The sequence below is a fragment of the Pongo abelii genome, chromosome 8, assembly GCF_028885655.2.
Source record: "Pongo abelii isolate AG06213 chromosome 8, NHGRI_mPonAbe1-v2.0_pri, whole genome shotgun sequence".
NCBI lineage: Eukaryota > Metazoa > Chordata > Mammalia > Primates > Hominidae > Pongo > Pongo abelii.
The window spans coordinates 24,341,520-24,359,074 of record NC_071993.2 but is presented as its reverse complement, the minus strand read 5'-3'; the positions used below and the strand labels follow the sequence as shown (position 1 = coordinate 24,359,074).

At 45.6% G+C, this 17,555-nt stretch overlaps 1 protein-coding gene across 13 annotated transcripts in view; it reads right to left on the bottom strand.

Moving 5' to 3' along the window:
* KIAA1217 (KIAA1217 ortholog) overlaps positions 1-17,555 on the bottom strand; it is a 380,568-nt gene that overhangs the window by 343,424 nt on the left and 19,589 nt on the right. For 2 of the 13 annotated variants that reach the window (XM_054522074.2, XM_054522067.2), the window contains exon 1: positions 1,576-1,971. The exons of 1 other annotated variant lie outside the window; for it this stretch is intronic. In XM_054522074.2, the coding sequence (XP_054378049.1) occupies positions 1,576-1,645 (70 nt within the window). In that variant the 5' untranslated portion in view covers positions 1,646-1,971. Of the gene's footprint in view, positions 1-1,575; positions 1,972-3,644; positions 3,902-17,555 lie in introns of those variants that run through there. 10 more of the 13 variants (XM_054522070.2, XM_054522073.2, XM_024253412.3 and 7 more) reach the window with 8 other exon arrangements.

Genomic DNA, 17,555 nt, shown 5'->3' with positions numbered 1-17,555 from the left:
TATTTTATTTATTTGCTCACTGTCTGTCTCTACCAGCTCCCCACCCACTGAAACTTGGTACTTATACTGTAAGTTCAATGAAGGCAAGTATTTTTAGTCTGCTTTGTTCACCACTGGATGTCTGGCAGCTAAAACAGTGACGTCTACATAACAGTTGCTCAATATTCACTGAATGAATGAATTAGTGAGCAAAGGAGCACACTGTCTCAGCCTGACCATCCTAGCCTCTGAAGCCTCTGAATTGCCCTGATTGTTGGAAAGTCATTTCTTAAATGGATCCCTTTCTAAGGGCCCGTCTAGAATCTGGGTCATTTCTTTCAGGACAGACCCAGAGGTTGAATTCCAGAAGTAGGACCCTGTCCTAGAAAATGGGGGTGGGGGGGTTGCAGGGGTCAGGGGGACGAGGTAGCCTTATCTTCCACTGGATGCCACTGACCCCGGTGGCCTCAAGGAGAGTGCTGTGCTTTGGCAGCACGAATGCAGACACCTCGATAGATGACTGTTCAGACTCAGGGATTCTCCAGCCATTACAAAACTTCAAGTTTTCTGCATTTCACTGGGGGATTTCTATCTGTCATTGTAAGTTCTCCTGTCTGGCTTAGCTTTGCATTTTCAGCGTGGATGAGTCATGTGTTACTTCCCTTTCACATTTCCATAAAACACACACCTTTTCCCCTGTGCATAATCCCTACTCCCACGCACAGCACTGCACTCCCGCACATCTTTTTGTTGTGTACTGGCCCCTGCATGAACCTGAGGGAGGGTGGGGCGGCTGGTCCAGGGCTGTGTGGTTTATGAACATGCTGCCTATAGGATCCCATAGAATCAGCTCTTGGCATCAGATGCCAGACAGCAGGGACCTCCTCTGGCCACCCAGCCCTGCTGCGAAATTTCTTTGGAACAACATAAGCTTCTGGAAATTCCCTACGGAAAAGACAAGTCTATTATAAACACAATTAAAGGGAAACTGCCTGGAGAAAATTTACCAAAATTGTCCAACAACTCCCAAGTTTTGAATTAAAACATAAAAGAAGATCCAGAGTTCTATCTATCACCCAGATGCTCAAGCCCTCCCCTGCTGCTCGGATCTGCAAAATAAAGCATGCCTGGTTTCTGTAATTTAACTCTAAAATTCTGCACAAACTTTGCAGCCAGCATGCATCTGCCACATGGAATCCCCCAACCAATGAATGGAAGCTGCCGTCCTAGAGACAGTTTCACAAAAACAGCTCCTTTCTCCCATAGCTGGAGCCCCGGGGGGAAATGATTAAAAGCTGCTTAGTGATTTATTTGTCATTGCTTAGAGATACAGCTCATGCTGATGGCTCACTGTGCTACAAATGTGACATCACCCCACCACCTCTTTTGCTGCTTAAGAAAATCGTGCCAGAGATAAAGTCAAGCCTAAGAAATCACAGTTCTCTATTCTCTACTCAGTTTGGAAAATGTACCATCCCAAGAAATTGCCTGTTTTTTTTTCTTTGCCGGGTCCCAGAGCTGCAGTTTATAAAAAGCAGCAAGCGGCAAGGGGCACGCGTCCCTGTAACTCCATCTTTGAATGGGTCTGCTACTTACCCTGCATCTGTCTTCTGTCTGCTGAGTAAGGAAGGCACGGCTCACATTTCTGGCTTTCATTTTCTTCCATTGTCTCTGCCTGCCGCAAAAGCTCCTCGCTCTCTGGAAACTTCAGAGCGCAGTTCTAAAAGCTCCCAGAAAGCGCCTGGGAGGGGGCCCGGGGCTGGGGAGGAGGGGACGGTGCGAAACCCCACCCCAAACTATTTTCCACTCCGGTGAAAAGTCTCCCTCGCCCGAGAAAACCGCATTCCAGCGCGGGGCCTCTTGGATCTCCCCTGCTCCTGGCCCTCCGTCCCTAGGCGCGCTCCCCGGGGACTGGGGGCTGGGCTCTGCCAGGGCAGGGCGATGCGGGGGGGAGGCCTCAACAGGTGACGGCCTCTCCTACCCACAACTGGGCCTGCCTGGTTCCACTGCTGCAAACCACCGAGGCTCTGCAGCCCAGGAAGGAAAACATTTCACACATGATTAAGGCCGGGAGCCTTCGCTGGGAGCCAGTGCCCTCATCTTTCTAATCTCAGAGGGAGAGTGAGCCTCCCTAATCGGGTGATCCACATATTAAGAAACAGCAACCTGTTGAACCTCCCAAATTTCAGTGAACTCCCTTAAAAAAAAATCCCAAACAATTCGAAAGAAAGAGTATATGCTGGGTGTTGTAAGTAAACACTTTCCGGCACTAACTTTATAGGGCACGATTAACATCTATGAAGAGGTATAGCGTCATTTGCACACAGTCGATTTCAATCACTTAATCTGGACTTTTAAAAAAAAAGTTTCTACTTACTTGCCTCACTTTCTCAGACTCCTCCCTCCCCCAACACACTTACACACACACACACACACTCAGCCCTTAATCACAAATCTGAAAGGTAAACTAGTAAAGTCAACCTTCTGAAGCTCTCCCAGTTAACGACTCCAAAAATCTGAAAGACAGTGAAAATGCATTTCTTTGGATGGGCAGAGTTACAACCAACATACTTCTCCTTTTAAACCACCTACAAATATTTATTTTGTTCTTTACCCAGTCCTTGAAAAACTGGCAGAGTTCCCAGAGAGTGAAAATAGGAGGCATGATGTCCGAAAAAAAAAAAAAAAAAAGAGGATGGGAAAATAACTTAGGCAACATTAGCTCTGCGATGTCAGATATTTCAGAGTAACACAGTAGCTAGGAGGAAGAGCGCGATTTTGTAACCTGTAGTAGCCCCGTCACTGGAGGGGTAAAAAAGGACAATGGTTAGTCTGGTGACCATACCTTGCCCCAGTTTACAGGGCATTCCAGCAAGGTTTGAGATTGATTTAGATCAAGAATGTGTGCAGAACAATGGCCGGCCTATGTTCCAGATTGTGACCTCGAGTGACCCGTGTGTTTTGGCAGTGGGGGTGACGTATTTTGGCCATTTAAGACATAAGGATGTGGAAGCACCTAACAGACAAAGGATGTAGGCCAAAAGGAAAGGAGACATACCAGGAAGTGAGTTACACTCACGTCAGGAGGCGAAGAAGAGAGCCCCTCAATTCTTAACGGGATTTTTCTTGAAATCCAAGAAGACGCGGTGAATCTTTCAAAAAATTAAAACAGTGCCTTGGCAGCCTGAATAGAGGCAGTGGGGTTTGCAGGGCAGATAACTTAAGGTCTCTATGACTTTGCAACAGAATTACCTGGCAATCTTGCTTTAAGGAGGAACTAATCTTACACAGTTTCTGTCCTGGTGGCCCCTGGGCAAAGGCCAGATGAATCTAGTTTTAACCTTACTATTTCCTTAGGTGCAAAATATTCATGGAGGGCCCTGCTGTGTTCAGCCTTCCAGGTCCAGATCATCCTGATTCTTGTATACTGTTGTGTCTTTGTCTTTAAAGTATTAATGCTAGGAAGAGTGGGGAGGAGGGCGGGAGAAAAGCGTGTGTGTGTGTGTGTGTGTGTGTGTGTGTGTGTGTGTGTGAGAGGGAGAGAGAGAGAGAGAAACACTGTAGCAGCAGATGCAGCAGCCCATATCAGATGTCCCGCAGCCTTTGGTTGTGACCCCAATCCCCTTGCTCTGGTGTCCAAAGAACCCATCCTTAGTAGCTCCTACCTGTCATTTGGTGTAGCACAGAGGCAAAAACCCCAGGATGAAGGAGGCAGCAGAGGGCTGCGGTGGCAGTTGGCAGCCACAAACAGCATCCTGCCCCGGGGCCCTCCTGGCTAGCTCAACCCAGCCAGAAAAGATCCATCGGCAGATGCTGATTAAGATTTCCTGGGGGCTGTTCGGAAGGTGTCAGAGCAGTCTTTCAGGCCTCTGTTGACCCCTAGATGGACAAAAATAGGGAAATGTCTCCCACCAGGTCTGAACTACCATTTTCCAGGCAGCCCAAGGAACCCCCTTGGTCAGCTGACCTTGTGTTCCAGCTGCTAGGACCCTCCCCTCCCCCATATCGGCCAAGCCGACTGCCCTCTCTGCTGATATTCCAGGAAGCAAAACTCTGTGATATGCACAAGAGAAAAAGGCATTAGGGGAAGATAATTAACATGAATCATTAAGGATCAGGAAACCTAGACATGTATTTATGGTAAAATAATGTTCTTTTGAATGATCAAACTTTCTGACCATTCTATAGGGAAAAGCTTCTACTGGATTACTTACTGGCCTTTTGTTCCTCCTTAAGAAGAGGAACTGAAAACAATTTGAGAAGGCACTCTATTTGCCCTGGCACCGACTATTCCATATCTTTCTCCAAAGCACAGAGACCTTCCTAACAATTTAGCACTGATTGTCAGTGTCTCCGGAAGACAGTAGCTGTATTCTGCAATCTATATAAACCTGGTAACTCCGATCTTCATGAAAATACTCTTATTGTCACTGCTGTTACTGTGGAGATGCTCTTCTTTCTGGAAGAAACACTATTTGAACTAGAAGTAGGTGTATTTCTTTCTGGTTTAATTTAATTTCTGGGCTTAAAAATTGCTATTACATTGCAATCTGCCTGCTGCTATACTTTGAAATTTGCTGTGAAAGGCATAAGGAAAGCGGGAAGAACTTGAAATCTGATTTTCCTCCAGTCATATAAAGAACTAGAATAATAATAATACTAGGAGGCTAAGTTTTCAACTCTGTTTCTGTTAACAGGGAAAGGTGCAAGACTATTTCTTGGTTAGTGGTTCCATATGTTGCAATTCATGACTCAAAATGAGCTACCACATAAAACAAATGTCATTTAAAAGGAAAGACAAGTGATGAGATAAAAGAGTGCTGTAAAGACAAATGGTGATTTTGCAGTCATAGCTAACCCGTTACAGAACTGGACCATTATTGGTGTTGATAACGCAACGTAAATGGCATCCACCATGAAGAGAATTAATCACAAAAATCGTAAACAATTGCATATGATTTCTCAGTAGGCCAATTATAGGGTTGTGGAAAGCATGTCAACTTCCCTCATGTAAATTTTTCTTTTTTCTTTTTTCTTTCTTTCTTTTTTTTTTTTTTTTTTTTTGAGACAGTGTCTTGCTCTGTCACCCAGGCTGGAGTGCAGTGGTGTGATCTTGGCTCACTGCAACCTCCACCTCCTGGGTTCAGGTGATTCTCCTGCCTCAGCCTCCCGAGTAGCTGGGACTACAGACACATGCCACCACGTCTGGCTAATTTTTTATATTTTTAGTAGAGATGGGGTTTCACAGTGTTAGCCAGAATGGTCTCGATCTCCTGACCTTGTGATCTGCCCGCCTCAGCCTCCAAAAGTGCTGGGATTACAAGCGTGAACCACTGTGCCTGGCATTTTTTCCTTTGTTTTGAGATGGAGTTTTGCTCTTGTCGCCCAGGCTGGAGTGCAATGGCGTGATCTCAGCTCACTGCAACCTCTGCCTCGAGGGTTCAAGCAATTGTCCTGCTTCAGCATCCTGAGTAGCTGGGATTACAGGCACCTGCCACCATGCCTGGCTTTTTTTTTTTTTTTTTTTTTTTTTTTTTTTTTTTTTTTGTATTTTTAGTAGAGACAGGGTTTCACCACATTGGCCAGGCTGGTCTCGAACTCCTGACTGCAGGTAATTCGCCCACCTCGGCTTCCCAAAGTAATCACGCTGGGATTACAGGCGTGAGCCACCATGCCTGGCCTATGTAAGTTTTTCAGCAGAGAAATCATTGCAAGAACCAAGAGTAAGTGGAATTGCCCTGATACATATTTAATATTTTTTCACTTTAAATCCTATTAAGAACCAGATAGTTGAAAATGACTTGACATCAGGACACAAAAGAAATAATTAATGCTTGCTGAAGTCCTTAAAATGTACTTTTCAAAGGGATTCATAACTGTGAGAGTCCATTAAAACAAAGTGAAAAACAAAGAAGTCAACAAAAGTGTTTCAACCAGAGGCCTCGTGTTTGATGTGTTCCACATTAACTGTTTCTAAAAGACAGGCTGCTATGGTATGAGGCCCTGTAAGTCAGAAATAAAGGATTTTTAACAACTGGGATAACATTTGCTTAAATGGATGATCTGGCGCATGTGAAATGTGGGATCTCCAGTCCTAGTTTTGACAGCAATGTGTCAGGTGGTTAGGGTGACCTTATACTTAGTATAAACCAGCATTTGTGAGAGGGAAAGTAGACACTATTAATAATTACAACTGGACAATAAGACACCACGACTGTCCCTGGCAAACCAGCACAGATGGCCACCTATGTGTGATCCTAAGATAAGCCCTCTGGGCGCCTTAGGTTTCCAAATGTGAGGGGAACATAATGATACTGTTTGAGTTTCCCAACAAAGACCCTATAAAAGAATCTTAAACAATAATTAAAAAATAATTAATCTTAAACAATAATTAGAGCAAAGGTGTGAGCCTCACACAAACTGTCTTACAAGCCCCACTAACAATTTCACAAATTCCATAGTATAATACATTTCTATATGACTCATAGATCAAAACAGAATTTTCCCTTCTGTGTTAAGAGCAACAATTTCACCAGGTAACCTCCAGCATTCTCTCCAGAGGGTAACCAATCTTCCTTTACTTAAAGTCCTTAAAATTCCAGTGGCTCCAAGGAGATCCTGCCAGACAATAAGTGAGGTGCCCAGGAGCCCCTCCCCACCCACCAACACTCAAGTCTCCCTATGAAATGTCTTGGAACTCTCCTGCTACACCACACAAATTCCTCATGTGGTCATATAATGTGAAACTACACATAGATCCAATGTGTTAATACTTTAAGCATATTTGCTTTCTTTTTAAGAGAACTCATTGATGTTGGTTTTTATTATGGTTTCTTTTATCTATTTTAAGTGGGAAGATACATGCTGGGCAGCAAAGACCCTGTGTGCACAGCACTGTGGCCAGAGCTGGCATCTGTGCAGCACATCGTCTTGAAAGCCCCGCTCAGTTCTGCCCTCTGGTCACTGCAAAGTCTGGATTCCAGGTGGCAACTTATAAGTGAAAAGCGTAACATGTATCTGCTCACCCCTTTTACCTCAGAGGGAGCAAAACCATGGCATATTTCCCAGAGTTCCTGAAGGGCCAGGGTGGAATCCACGAGAATATGAGAGCTTCTACAGATACAAGGACCTGCGTTGCTACCTCGCTTTACCCACAGTGCCTCATTATCAAAACTTTCAATAGAGTATTTGGGGGAAAGAGACTCTCCTGGTTTATTTTCTGCCCTTGAGCTTCTCCCCTGCCATCTCTCAAAGCTGCAGTGACCTGTGGAGGTGGGGGTTGGGGGGTAGGGGGAACAAGAAGGAAGGGGAACCAATCAAATTGCCAAAACTAGGATCATGGACTACACTTCTCCCTGTGACCCCTACCAACATTCCCCCACTTTGCTGCTGAACAAACTGACTCCTGGAGCATTCTCGAATGTGCGGCTCTCATCTCTCCCATCTTTCTCATCTCCAGGGTCCTGTTCAGCCTTTGCTCTGTTATACTTGATGAATACCTTAGGATCTTTTATCTTCTTTTTTCACTACTGAAATCCAAGGCAATTGTCCAAGGTGACCCCTCAATCATCAGTATTATTATTATTATTTGGCTAGATGGAAATGAAGAATAAAAGGGGAGGTATCTCTCTTCTTCTTTTTTTTTTTTGTTTTTTTGTTTTTTTAGACAAGTTTTTACTCCACCACCCAAGCTAGATTGGAGTGGTATGATCACGGCTCACTGCTTCAACCTCTTGGGCTCAATCAATCCTCTAGCCTCAGCCTCCCAAGTAGCTGGGACTACAGGCACACTCCACCATGCCTGGCTAATTTTATATTTTTTTGTAGACATTAGGTCTCACTATGTTGCCCAGGCTGGTCTTGAACTCCTGGGCTCAAACAATCCTCTGGCCCTGGCCTCACGAAGTGTTGAGATTACTGTCATGAGCCACTGCACCTGGCGTGGTATACCTATTTTCTAAAATTCCTCTTCTTTCAACTATAGAATTGGGTCTGGTATTATTTGGGGGGCATTGCTGTAAGAACCCTAAGGCATCATGCAGTTTGGCCATAGATATTTATCAAAGTCTCCCTGCAGCTGGGTGCCTGCTCTAGTCACTGAGACCTCTAGTCTGTAAGCTAAGACTGTGATGCCGGGGACCTCCCTGGGGGGCAGGGCTTCCAGGAGGATGAGGCCAAAGATGGAAACTACCCTCAGAGCAGAGGAGGCGTGGAGCTGCTAGGATAGGGGAAAGCGCCTGTGAGGGGAGCTTGGGTGTAAGGGCGCACCCAGAGCATAGCCTTTGGGCAGCGGTGCCCATGAAGGCTTGGGGGCCGTGGTGCAGCCCAGGGTGGAGGGTGGAGGCTCAGAGAACAGGGCCCTGGAGGTCACCCTGATGCAGGAGAAGGAGAAGCGTGTGACTGGTGTCTTGGAGTCCTGGCAGGGATTGTCTGTGCCCAGGGAGTTTCCTGACTGCTCTCTCCCCTGGACTTTGCTCTCCTCTCCCCCCACCTTTGGAATTCAGAGCTCCTCACCTTCCCTCCCAGGGCCAGCGAAACGAGTGAATTGCCCTGATCACTTTGATCGCCTCTACTAGCTTCTCTGCCAAATAAACACTGAAATTGACTTTGTTTCAACAATGCAGCTAGGTTTGCTTTGTTTTTGTTCCACTTTTTCATCAGTTCTCAGCCTCCGGTTGAGTGATGGCCATAGGCTTTAAGAGAAACAGAGACATAGATGTCACAGAACGAAAGGTGCAGTGCAAATGCATTTGCCCTTCCATGTCACCCCCGGGAGGCTGACAGTCCTGCAGCCACACCTGGAGCTGAGGGGGTCACCCAGCACCCGGGGCTGTGCCACCTGCCTGCGCACAGCCTGCAGCCCCTCGGGGGTCTCAGAACACCAGGAAGAATTGGGAATGGGGTGCTGGATTGGAAGATCAGGGGTGATCAGGAGGTTGGGGGCGCTCGAGAGGGGTGTCCAGAGACTCAAAGGGCTCACTGTAGCCCCACTCTGCCCTGAGCCATGCCTCCAACTTCTTCAAGTGCCTCACCCTCGAGTTTATAGAATTCTTGAAAGCCAGTCACGTGCTTCAGAAGTTAAGTATTTTTACAGTGATTTTATTTTTCTCTCTCCACCTCAGTCTACAGAATTGAAGGTGGGGCGGAAGCGGAGGCGGGGTAGGACGGGGTGGGGACTTCTGTTCCTCGCAGATGGAAAAACAGTTTTAATACAGAAGGACTAATTTCTGGAGCCAAGTGGGTAGAGGGGGTGCTGGAATGCGGGAGGTAGAGGAAGCCCTCCAGGATTTACAAAGTATTGATGGCTCAGCTTCTCTGCCCTCAGCCGAAGTGCATTTTGTGTTTCTCCCCAGGGCTGCTAGAGCTTAACATTCTTCATTTCCCAGATGACATTGTTTTGCTTTGTAAACACCCCCTTTTGCAAACTTTACAATCTCTGAACTGGACAGCATTGAGTGGGATAAAATATTTAATGACTGGTTGGGCCAGGGTTTCTATAACACTATATTAGGAGCCTAATTTGTGTAACGCTTGAGTTCATAAAAGTAAAAAAGGCGCAATGAATTTTTTTTTCTTTTTTGAGATGGAGTTTCGCTCTGTCACCCAAGCTGGAGCGCAGTCGTGGGAACTTGGCTCACTGCAACATCCGCCTCCTGGGTTCAAGCAATTCTCCTGACTCATCTTCCCTAGTAGCTGGGATTACAGGTGCGTGCCACCGCGTCTGGCTAATTTTTGTATTTTTGGTAGGGACGGGGTTTCGCCATGTTGGCCAGACTGGTCTCGAACGCCTGACCTCAGGTGATCTACCCACCTCGGCCCCCTAAAGTGCCAGAATTACAGGTGTGAGCCATGGCACCCAGCTGCTGCAATGATTTTTAAAATTGTTTCTGCCTGCCCCCCACTGCCACCTCTCATCTGCATATACCTTCACCCAACATGTTCAGCACCAACACTGATACAAACTGGTGTGGAAAATGGACTGACTACAGGACCTGATGATATTCCCAGGCTCACTCTGCTCACAGGCCCCTTCTGAGAAAGGCAGCTGGGGATGCTTCCTTTCATCACCCCCAAGCCTGACTGGTACAATCAGTAGGCTCAGCTGGAAGAGCTCAGAGGCTCCCCGGGCTGGACAAGGGACAAAGAGATCCAGTCAGATTTCCCCTCTTCTCCTTTACAGAATTCGAATATGAAATGTATAGCAAAGGGATACAGGTGGTGTTACCAAACATCCCAGTTCACCTATGACTTTGGGTGTTGCCTGGTGCTAAAACTGGAAAAGTCCCAGGAAAACTGAGTTGAGTTGGTCACCCCAGATGCAGGCAGTATGGCAGGCAAAAGCTGAGACGCACAAAGACAGCAAGCATAGCCAGGTGGTGCAGTGGCACAGTGGCTCAGTGGCATGGTGGCTCAGTGGCATGGTGGCTTGGTGGCATGGTGGCTTGGTGGCTCCTGTCTGTAGTCTTAGCTACACAGGAGGCTGAGGCGGGAGGATCACTTCAGCCCAGAAGTTTGAGGCCAGCCCAGGCAACACAGCGAGACCTCGTCTTTACAAAAATATTTTCAGAAAATTAGCCGGAAGCCCGGGAGTTTGAGAGTACAGTGAGCTTTTTAGCTCCACTGCACTCTCGCCTAGGAAACAGCGAGGCCCTATCTCTTAAAAAAAAAAAAAAAAAAAAAAAAAATGAAAAAAGTGACAGCAAGCAAAAGCCATGAGGTGACACAAACCAAAGAAAGAGAGAAAAGGAGAAAGAGAGAGAGATCAGCAGAGCAGGCTGCGTAGCAGCAGGAGGTAGAGAAGGAAGCAGGAGTGGAGATATTGAAGGCTGGGCAGGGGTGCATGGGGGGAAGGACAGTGTACTGTGGATTTCCCAGAGTTTCTGTCAGCCTGATGCTGCTACTGCTGTATTCTAAATGTTATCCTAAAATATATATATAAATATATAAATAAAAATATATAAAATGTCTCCTAAATGCTGCTCGGGAGGCTTGGGAAAGCCATTTCCTGTTTTTCCTTACTTCCAAACATAAATAACAACCCAAGGTTATTAGGTTATTAGTACGTCTATTTCTTGTCACCTGAGCCCGTCATCATCTATGAAAATCAGGACATTCCCGTGGTCAGTTTACAGAATCACTTATGAAATAAAATAAATAATAAACACAATTTGGTTCATCTTTAAAAACAGACACATACACACAGAGCTTTGTCTTATCTTTTCAAAGTTTTAAATTCCATAGTTAAAAATTGCCATTGGTTGCACATAAAACAGGCAACTGTAGGCTGAATTTGGGGAAAGAATAAAACTTGAAGAAAAGGAACCAGTGAAAATTACTTTGTTTCCCAAACTTCAACAATTTCTCTTTGGCTATAGTTTGAATGTCTGTCCTCGCCACAACTCATGTTGAAATTTAATCACTAATGTGTGGCAGTATGGAAAGATGGGGTCTTTAAGAGGTGATATGGTCAAATTCTTACCATTTATATTAGTATTAACTTTATACTGACTTGCTTAAAATATTACGCTTTTTCTCATCTATATTATTGTTAGATTATGGGTTTGATAAAACAGTTATATATTTTCTTACATCCTGTATAGTAAATATATAACTATTAAAAATGTAAAATGTTTTGTTTATTTAATTCTTTTCTATTTTGAGAAAGGGTCTCGTTCTGCCACCCAGGCTGGGGTGCAGTGGTACAATCACAGCTCACTGCAGCTCCAAACTCCTCCAAACTCCTGGGCCCAAGTGATCCTCCCAACTCAGCTTCCTGAGTGTCTGGGACTACATTTGCAAACCACCATGTTTGGCTAATTTTCTACAAATTTTTTATAGAAATGGGGTCTCACTATGTTGCCCAAACTGGTCTTGAATTCCTTGTCTACCTCAGCCTCCCGTAGTGCTGGGATTGCAGACGTGAGCCACCACACCTGGCTTGTTCATGTAACACTGAACATTGCCTCCTAAGGCCTACTAGTTTGGAGAGTACTGCTTTAGGCCAAAGATGATCAATTCATCCATCTCGTCATTCACTCACACCTTTGTTTTTTCAAAAAACTATTAAGCCCCAGTTTGCCGGTGGAGGAGGCCAACGACGTTGAAATTGATGAGAGAAGCCATAGATTTGTGAACATTGTCGTACTTTCTTTGCTTATATGTGAGCCTCTCTCATGAGATTTATGAGGTCGCCAAGGAGTAAGACTAGCTTTATTGTCCTGAATCCCCAGTTCCTACCACAGGCTAGGCACACACGGATCTTGAGTAAATGCTTTTTTTTTTTTTTGAGGTAGAGTCTTGCTCTGTCACCCAGGCTGGAGTGTAGTGGCACGATCTTGGCTCACTGCAACCTCTCCCTCTTGGGTTCAAGCAATTCTCCTGCCTCAGCCATACAAGTAGCTGGGATTACAGGCCTGCACCACCATGCCTGGCTAATTTTTGTATTTTTAGTACAGATGGGGTTTTGCCATGTTGGCCAGGCTGTTCTCAAACTCCTGACCTCAGGTGATCCACCTGCCTCAGCCTCCCAGAATGCTGGGATTACAGGTGTGAGCCACCACGCCCAGCCAGTATCCCAAACATTTCCATTCTATGTTGAGACCAGAATCCGATTAATGAAACCCTGAACACCAAAGAGAATTAGCTGAAGAATTCTCTGCAGCTGAGAAGTGGAGAAGAGAAGGGCAGTAAGCCTCTGGAATCGGACAGAAATATTACCCACTGATAATTGGACTCTTTAAAACGACACAGACTCAAAACATGCTTTGAATAATGGGATTCGGTCACATCAGGGTTACCTGGTTTACCAAGGAGAGAACTCATAAGCAACACAGCACAGAGGTGGATGCGTATGTTTGGATATTCACTCAACAGGCTCACAGACCAATTCAGAGCACCTGCAAGACCCCAGGAGGGATGTGATAGGAAAGATGATGGAATGATGGTGGACGTGGCAGGACAAGTATTCGTCCCACGCATTCTGCACACCAGGACAGGTGTCAGTTCCATGCATTTCGTGCACAAAAAGCTTGAACTGTGTCCTGCAAGCACCATGGAGTCATGAGCAAGATAATAGCAGACTAAGGACATGATCAGATTTGTGTTTGAGATAAATCTGTGTGGAGAATGGATTTGAAAGAAGCAGGAAAAGAGATTACAATAAAGTTTCTGTTACAGTAATTCAGGAAAAAAGATGTGAGATTTGAAACTAAGGGAATTATAAAGATAAAAAGAAGGCAAAGGTTTGAGAAATACTCAGGAAGTAAAATTGCCAAGATGTAGAAATTAAATTGAACATAGGGTAGTGGAAGTTGGGAGATGCTCCAGACTGCTGAACAAACTCAGGTTATGTTTCAACATTCCGCCTCAGTTCTTTTCCCTGATTGACTTTGGTCAGTGCTACCACAAATAGGCCCAACCCAACTATTTCCAAAACAAGTTCACTGCTCTAATAGGTTTCTGTTGGTACATTCTTTCAATGTCAGCAAGTCAGCATTGCACGTTCTAGAAACAGGGATGAAAATTCAACATTCTGCCAACACCATCTTTTTTTTCATAAGTCAGAAATGGCTCCAGGCACATCACATGGCATTAATTTTGTACTATATGCAATTCTGATTGATTACTGGGTGCCGAATTATAAATAGTTGTCAAGAAGTCTAATGACCATTTATCAAAAAAGATGCTGAAACCCTGTATATATGAGTTATAAAGAAAGGATGTGGCAGGGATATTAGTTTAACTAAAAGGGCATGGGTTATATAGATCCCCTCATAGTTCTAAAATTTCTGCCTGTGCCTAGCTGTGTGTTCCGTTTGCTTTGGGTGCAATTTCTAGAACTCTGTGCAAACTCTTTCGTTTAACTCCAAATTGTAGTGAAGGATGTGAAGTGTAATGATGCTTAGCACCTGGCACGGTGCCTGGCATATAGTAGGCACTCCAAAAATCTTTGTTGGGTAAATGAGTGTAAATAAAGGCAACCAACTCTGGGCAGATTCAATCCCCAGGGTGTGAAGCCAGATTTTCCCCTATTAGCCCAGGAGCCCCATAAAATAGCTGGAGGCTACAGGGGAGCAGCACAGCATCTGCACCTCGGCCCTGTCTCTACGCACCGCTCAGACTGGTTTTGGGGCTTAGATATGCCTGGACCTTCACCTTCCTATGTATTTTGTTATTACTTCACTTACTGCAGAGTTAGTGCAATGGAGAAGTCCAAGCGGATGCAACCGTCACCAGCAGGAACGCAAACCCCTGTTTAGGCATATGGCCACTAGGGGGCGAGAGAGTCAAAAGGCTGCATATGAACGTCAGCCTTGCCCTCTTCAAGGTGTAAACTTTTTCCTGAATTTCCAATGAAAGCATTCTTGGATTTCTTCTCCCTAATCATCCCCGATACTTGGTACAGCAAGAGTCAGGAATCATAGTAATATTTTACCCCCAAGCAATTGTAAACATCCACCTTTGGCAATGCTTTTTGTTTTCTAATAAAAATGTCAACATGAAAACAGAAATCAGGAAAATTTCCCAAGATTGATTACTGTTTTGAGCTGCCTCCTATGCAATTGCCTGGAAGCTGTGAGGCCCCAGTGTGCTCCTTCCAGGCACTGTGACCAGAGACACTGCGCGGTGGGTGGGGTTGCCAGGGAAAATACAGGATGCCTAATTAATTCAAATCTCAGGTAACAATAAAGTCTTTAATGTAAGTATGCTCCAACTTGGGGAGGGCAGTGTGTGTGTGTGTGTGTGTGTGTGTGTGTTTGTTTTGAGACAGGGTCTCACTCTGTCACCCCAGCTGGAGTGCAGTGGTGCAATCATATCTTGCTGCAGCCTTGAACTTGTGGGTTCAAGCAGTCCTCCTGCCTCAGCCTCCCAGTAGCTGGAACTACAGGTGCACACCACCACACCTGTCTAATTATTAAAAAAAAATTTTTTTTGTAGACATGGAATCTTGCTGCGCTGCCCAGAATAGTCTCAAACTACTGGCCTCAAGCAATCCTCCTGCCTCAGCCTCCCACAGTGCTGGGAATACAGGCGTGAGTCACTGAGCCCAGCCAATACATACATATATATATATATATATATATTTTTTTTTTTTTTTGAGACCTAGTCTTGCTCTGTCACACAGGCTTCAGTGCAACGGCATGATCTCGGCTCACTCCACCTCCCGGGTTCAAGTGATTCTCCTGCCTCAGCCTTCTGAGTAGCTGGGATTACAGGCATGCACCACCATGTCTTGCTAATTTTTGAATTTTTAGTAGAGAAAGTGTTTTGCCATATTGGCCAGGCTGGTCTCGAATACCTGACCTCAGGCAATCTGCCCACCTCGGCCTCCCACAGTGCTGGGATTACAGGTGTGAGCCACCGCGCCCAGTCAATACATATTTTTTAAATGATATAATCAGCAAAGCCTTAGATCTTTGTAAAAACTAACAAAAACCAAAGCAAAACCTTTCCTAAGTTCCCTTTCTTAGCACATTTCACCTAAAAGATTTGCTCCTCAGTGGCTTTCCCCAGAGCCACTTCCTTTCCTGGATAATTAAGAACAATTCTCATTCAGTATCTCGCTGTCATCAGATTTTCCCATATTCTGACTTTCCTGGGAGCATTTTCACATATTATCTTAGTGGCACTGTTGCCCTCTGATTCCAACCTCCCTCTGTTCTCTTCTGGAGGTAGAAGTCCCGAAACAGAAACGCTTATCCCCAATCCCAACAATCCCCAAAGAACCTTCAAGACAGAGCAGGTTCATGGCTGCCTTGTCCACAAAAGCCCTGTTTTCTGGGTTCCTTGTCTTGGGCAACCTGCAGAGTCAGAGCCATCATTGATGGATGATTTGGGCTTCAGCTGGAACAAGGAGAAATACTCCTGAGCCATCTCCTAATGGTTTCTTCGGGCAGGGTCTGGAGTAAGAAGACATGGCACCTTGTAGCTGGAAAACAGGAAGCTTAATAAAAGGCACTGCAGTGTTTCCATGGGACTGGACAGGGTTTTGAATATACTTCCAGGGATGTTGCAGTCCGGGGACAGGTACTCTTACCTCTCCTAGGCCTGAAAGAGCAAGAGGAGAAAGCACATTCCCCAGCCTGGAGAGAGAGTCAAGGGGAGGGCTGCCTGGAGAAGTCTGCCTTCCCTGGAGGAATACAGCCCACCCAGGGTGGCCTGGCAGGGAGGGGACCAGGAGAGGAGGAAAACAGCCTCATTCTCCTCTTGGCCTCCAGCACTTGGAAGGAGCATGGAGGGATAAGATTGGGGACTTGTTATTCTCGTACAGAGGAAAAACGGTCATATACAATAGAAATAAAGACACAGGCTGGACACTGTGGCTCATGCCTATAATCCCAGCACTTTGGGAGGCCAAGGCTGGAGGATCACTTGAGGCCAGGAGTTTGAGAGACCAGCCTGACTAACATACTGAGATTCTTCTCTCTAAAAAAAAAAAAAAATAATAATGATAATAATAATCAGCTGGGTGTGGTGCTACACACCTATAGTCCCAGCTACTGCACAGGCTGAGGCAGGAGGATCACTTGAGCCTGGCTGAGATGGGAAGATCATGGCTGCAATGAGCTGTGATCATGTCATTCCACTTCAGTCTGGTTGACAGAATGAGACTCTGTCTCCAAAAACAACCCCCAAAACAAAGAAAAGAGGCTGCCTGTGCTAAGGACAAAGTGAGCTGTGACACACCTGGTTAAAGTGAGCTGTAGACACACCTGGTTTGGGAGTTCAGCAGAGTTAAAATAAAGGCCAGAGGTCAGGTAGATGGCAAGTGTCTGTAGTCCCAGTGACTTGGGAGGCCAAGGTGGGACGATGGCTTGAGGCCATGAGGTTGAGGCCTGCTTGGGCAACACAGCAAGGGGAAGGAAGGAAGGGATGATGGAAGGGGAGTGGAGGGGTGGGGGAGGGGAGGGGAGGGAAGGGAAGGGAAGGGAAGGAAAGGAAAGGGAAATGAAGGCCAAGATTGGTGGGAAAGGTTTCATAGAAGGTTTGGCAATGTATTTCTAGGCTCCTTGGAGATGATTTTTTTTTTTTTTTTTTTTTTTTTTAAGACGGAGTCTCACTCTGTCACCCAGGCTGGAGTGCAGGGGTGTGATCTCAGCTCACTGCAACCTCTGCCTGCTGGGTTCAAGTGATTCTCATGCCTCAGCCTCCTGAGTAGCTGGGATTACAGGTGTGCGCCACCACATCTGGCTAAGTTTTGTATTTTTAGTAGAGATGGGGTTTCACCACGTTGGCCAGGCTGGTCTCAAACTTCTGACCACAGGTAATCCATCCACCTAGGCCTTCCAAAGTGCTGGGGTTACAGGTGTGAGCCACCGCAGCTGGCCTATTTTAAATTATCTCCAAATGAAGAAACCAAAGTACACGAACATGCACGTGACTGCTTTGTGTGTGTGTGTGAAGAAAACACTGCAGATGGAGATCACACACACAAAAAAATCCTTGAGTACTGTGATCCGCTTTAACCGTCAAATGTTAAGAACTGAACACTTTCCTCATTTACTGTTGACACAGATGGAGTTATCTGGATTAGCACAGTTCTGCATGGGGCAGCTCGTTTATTTCCTCAAGAAGAA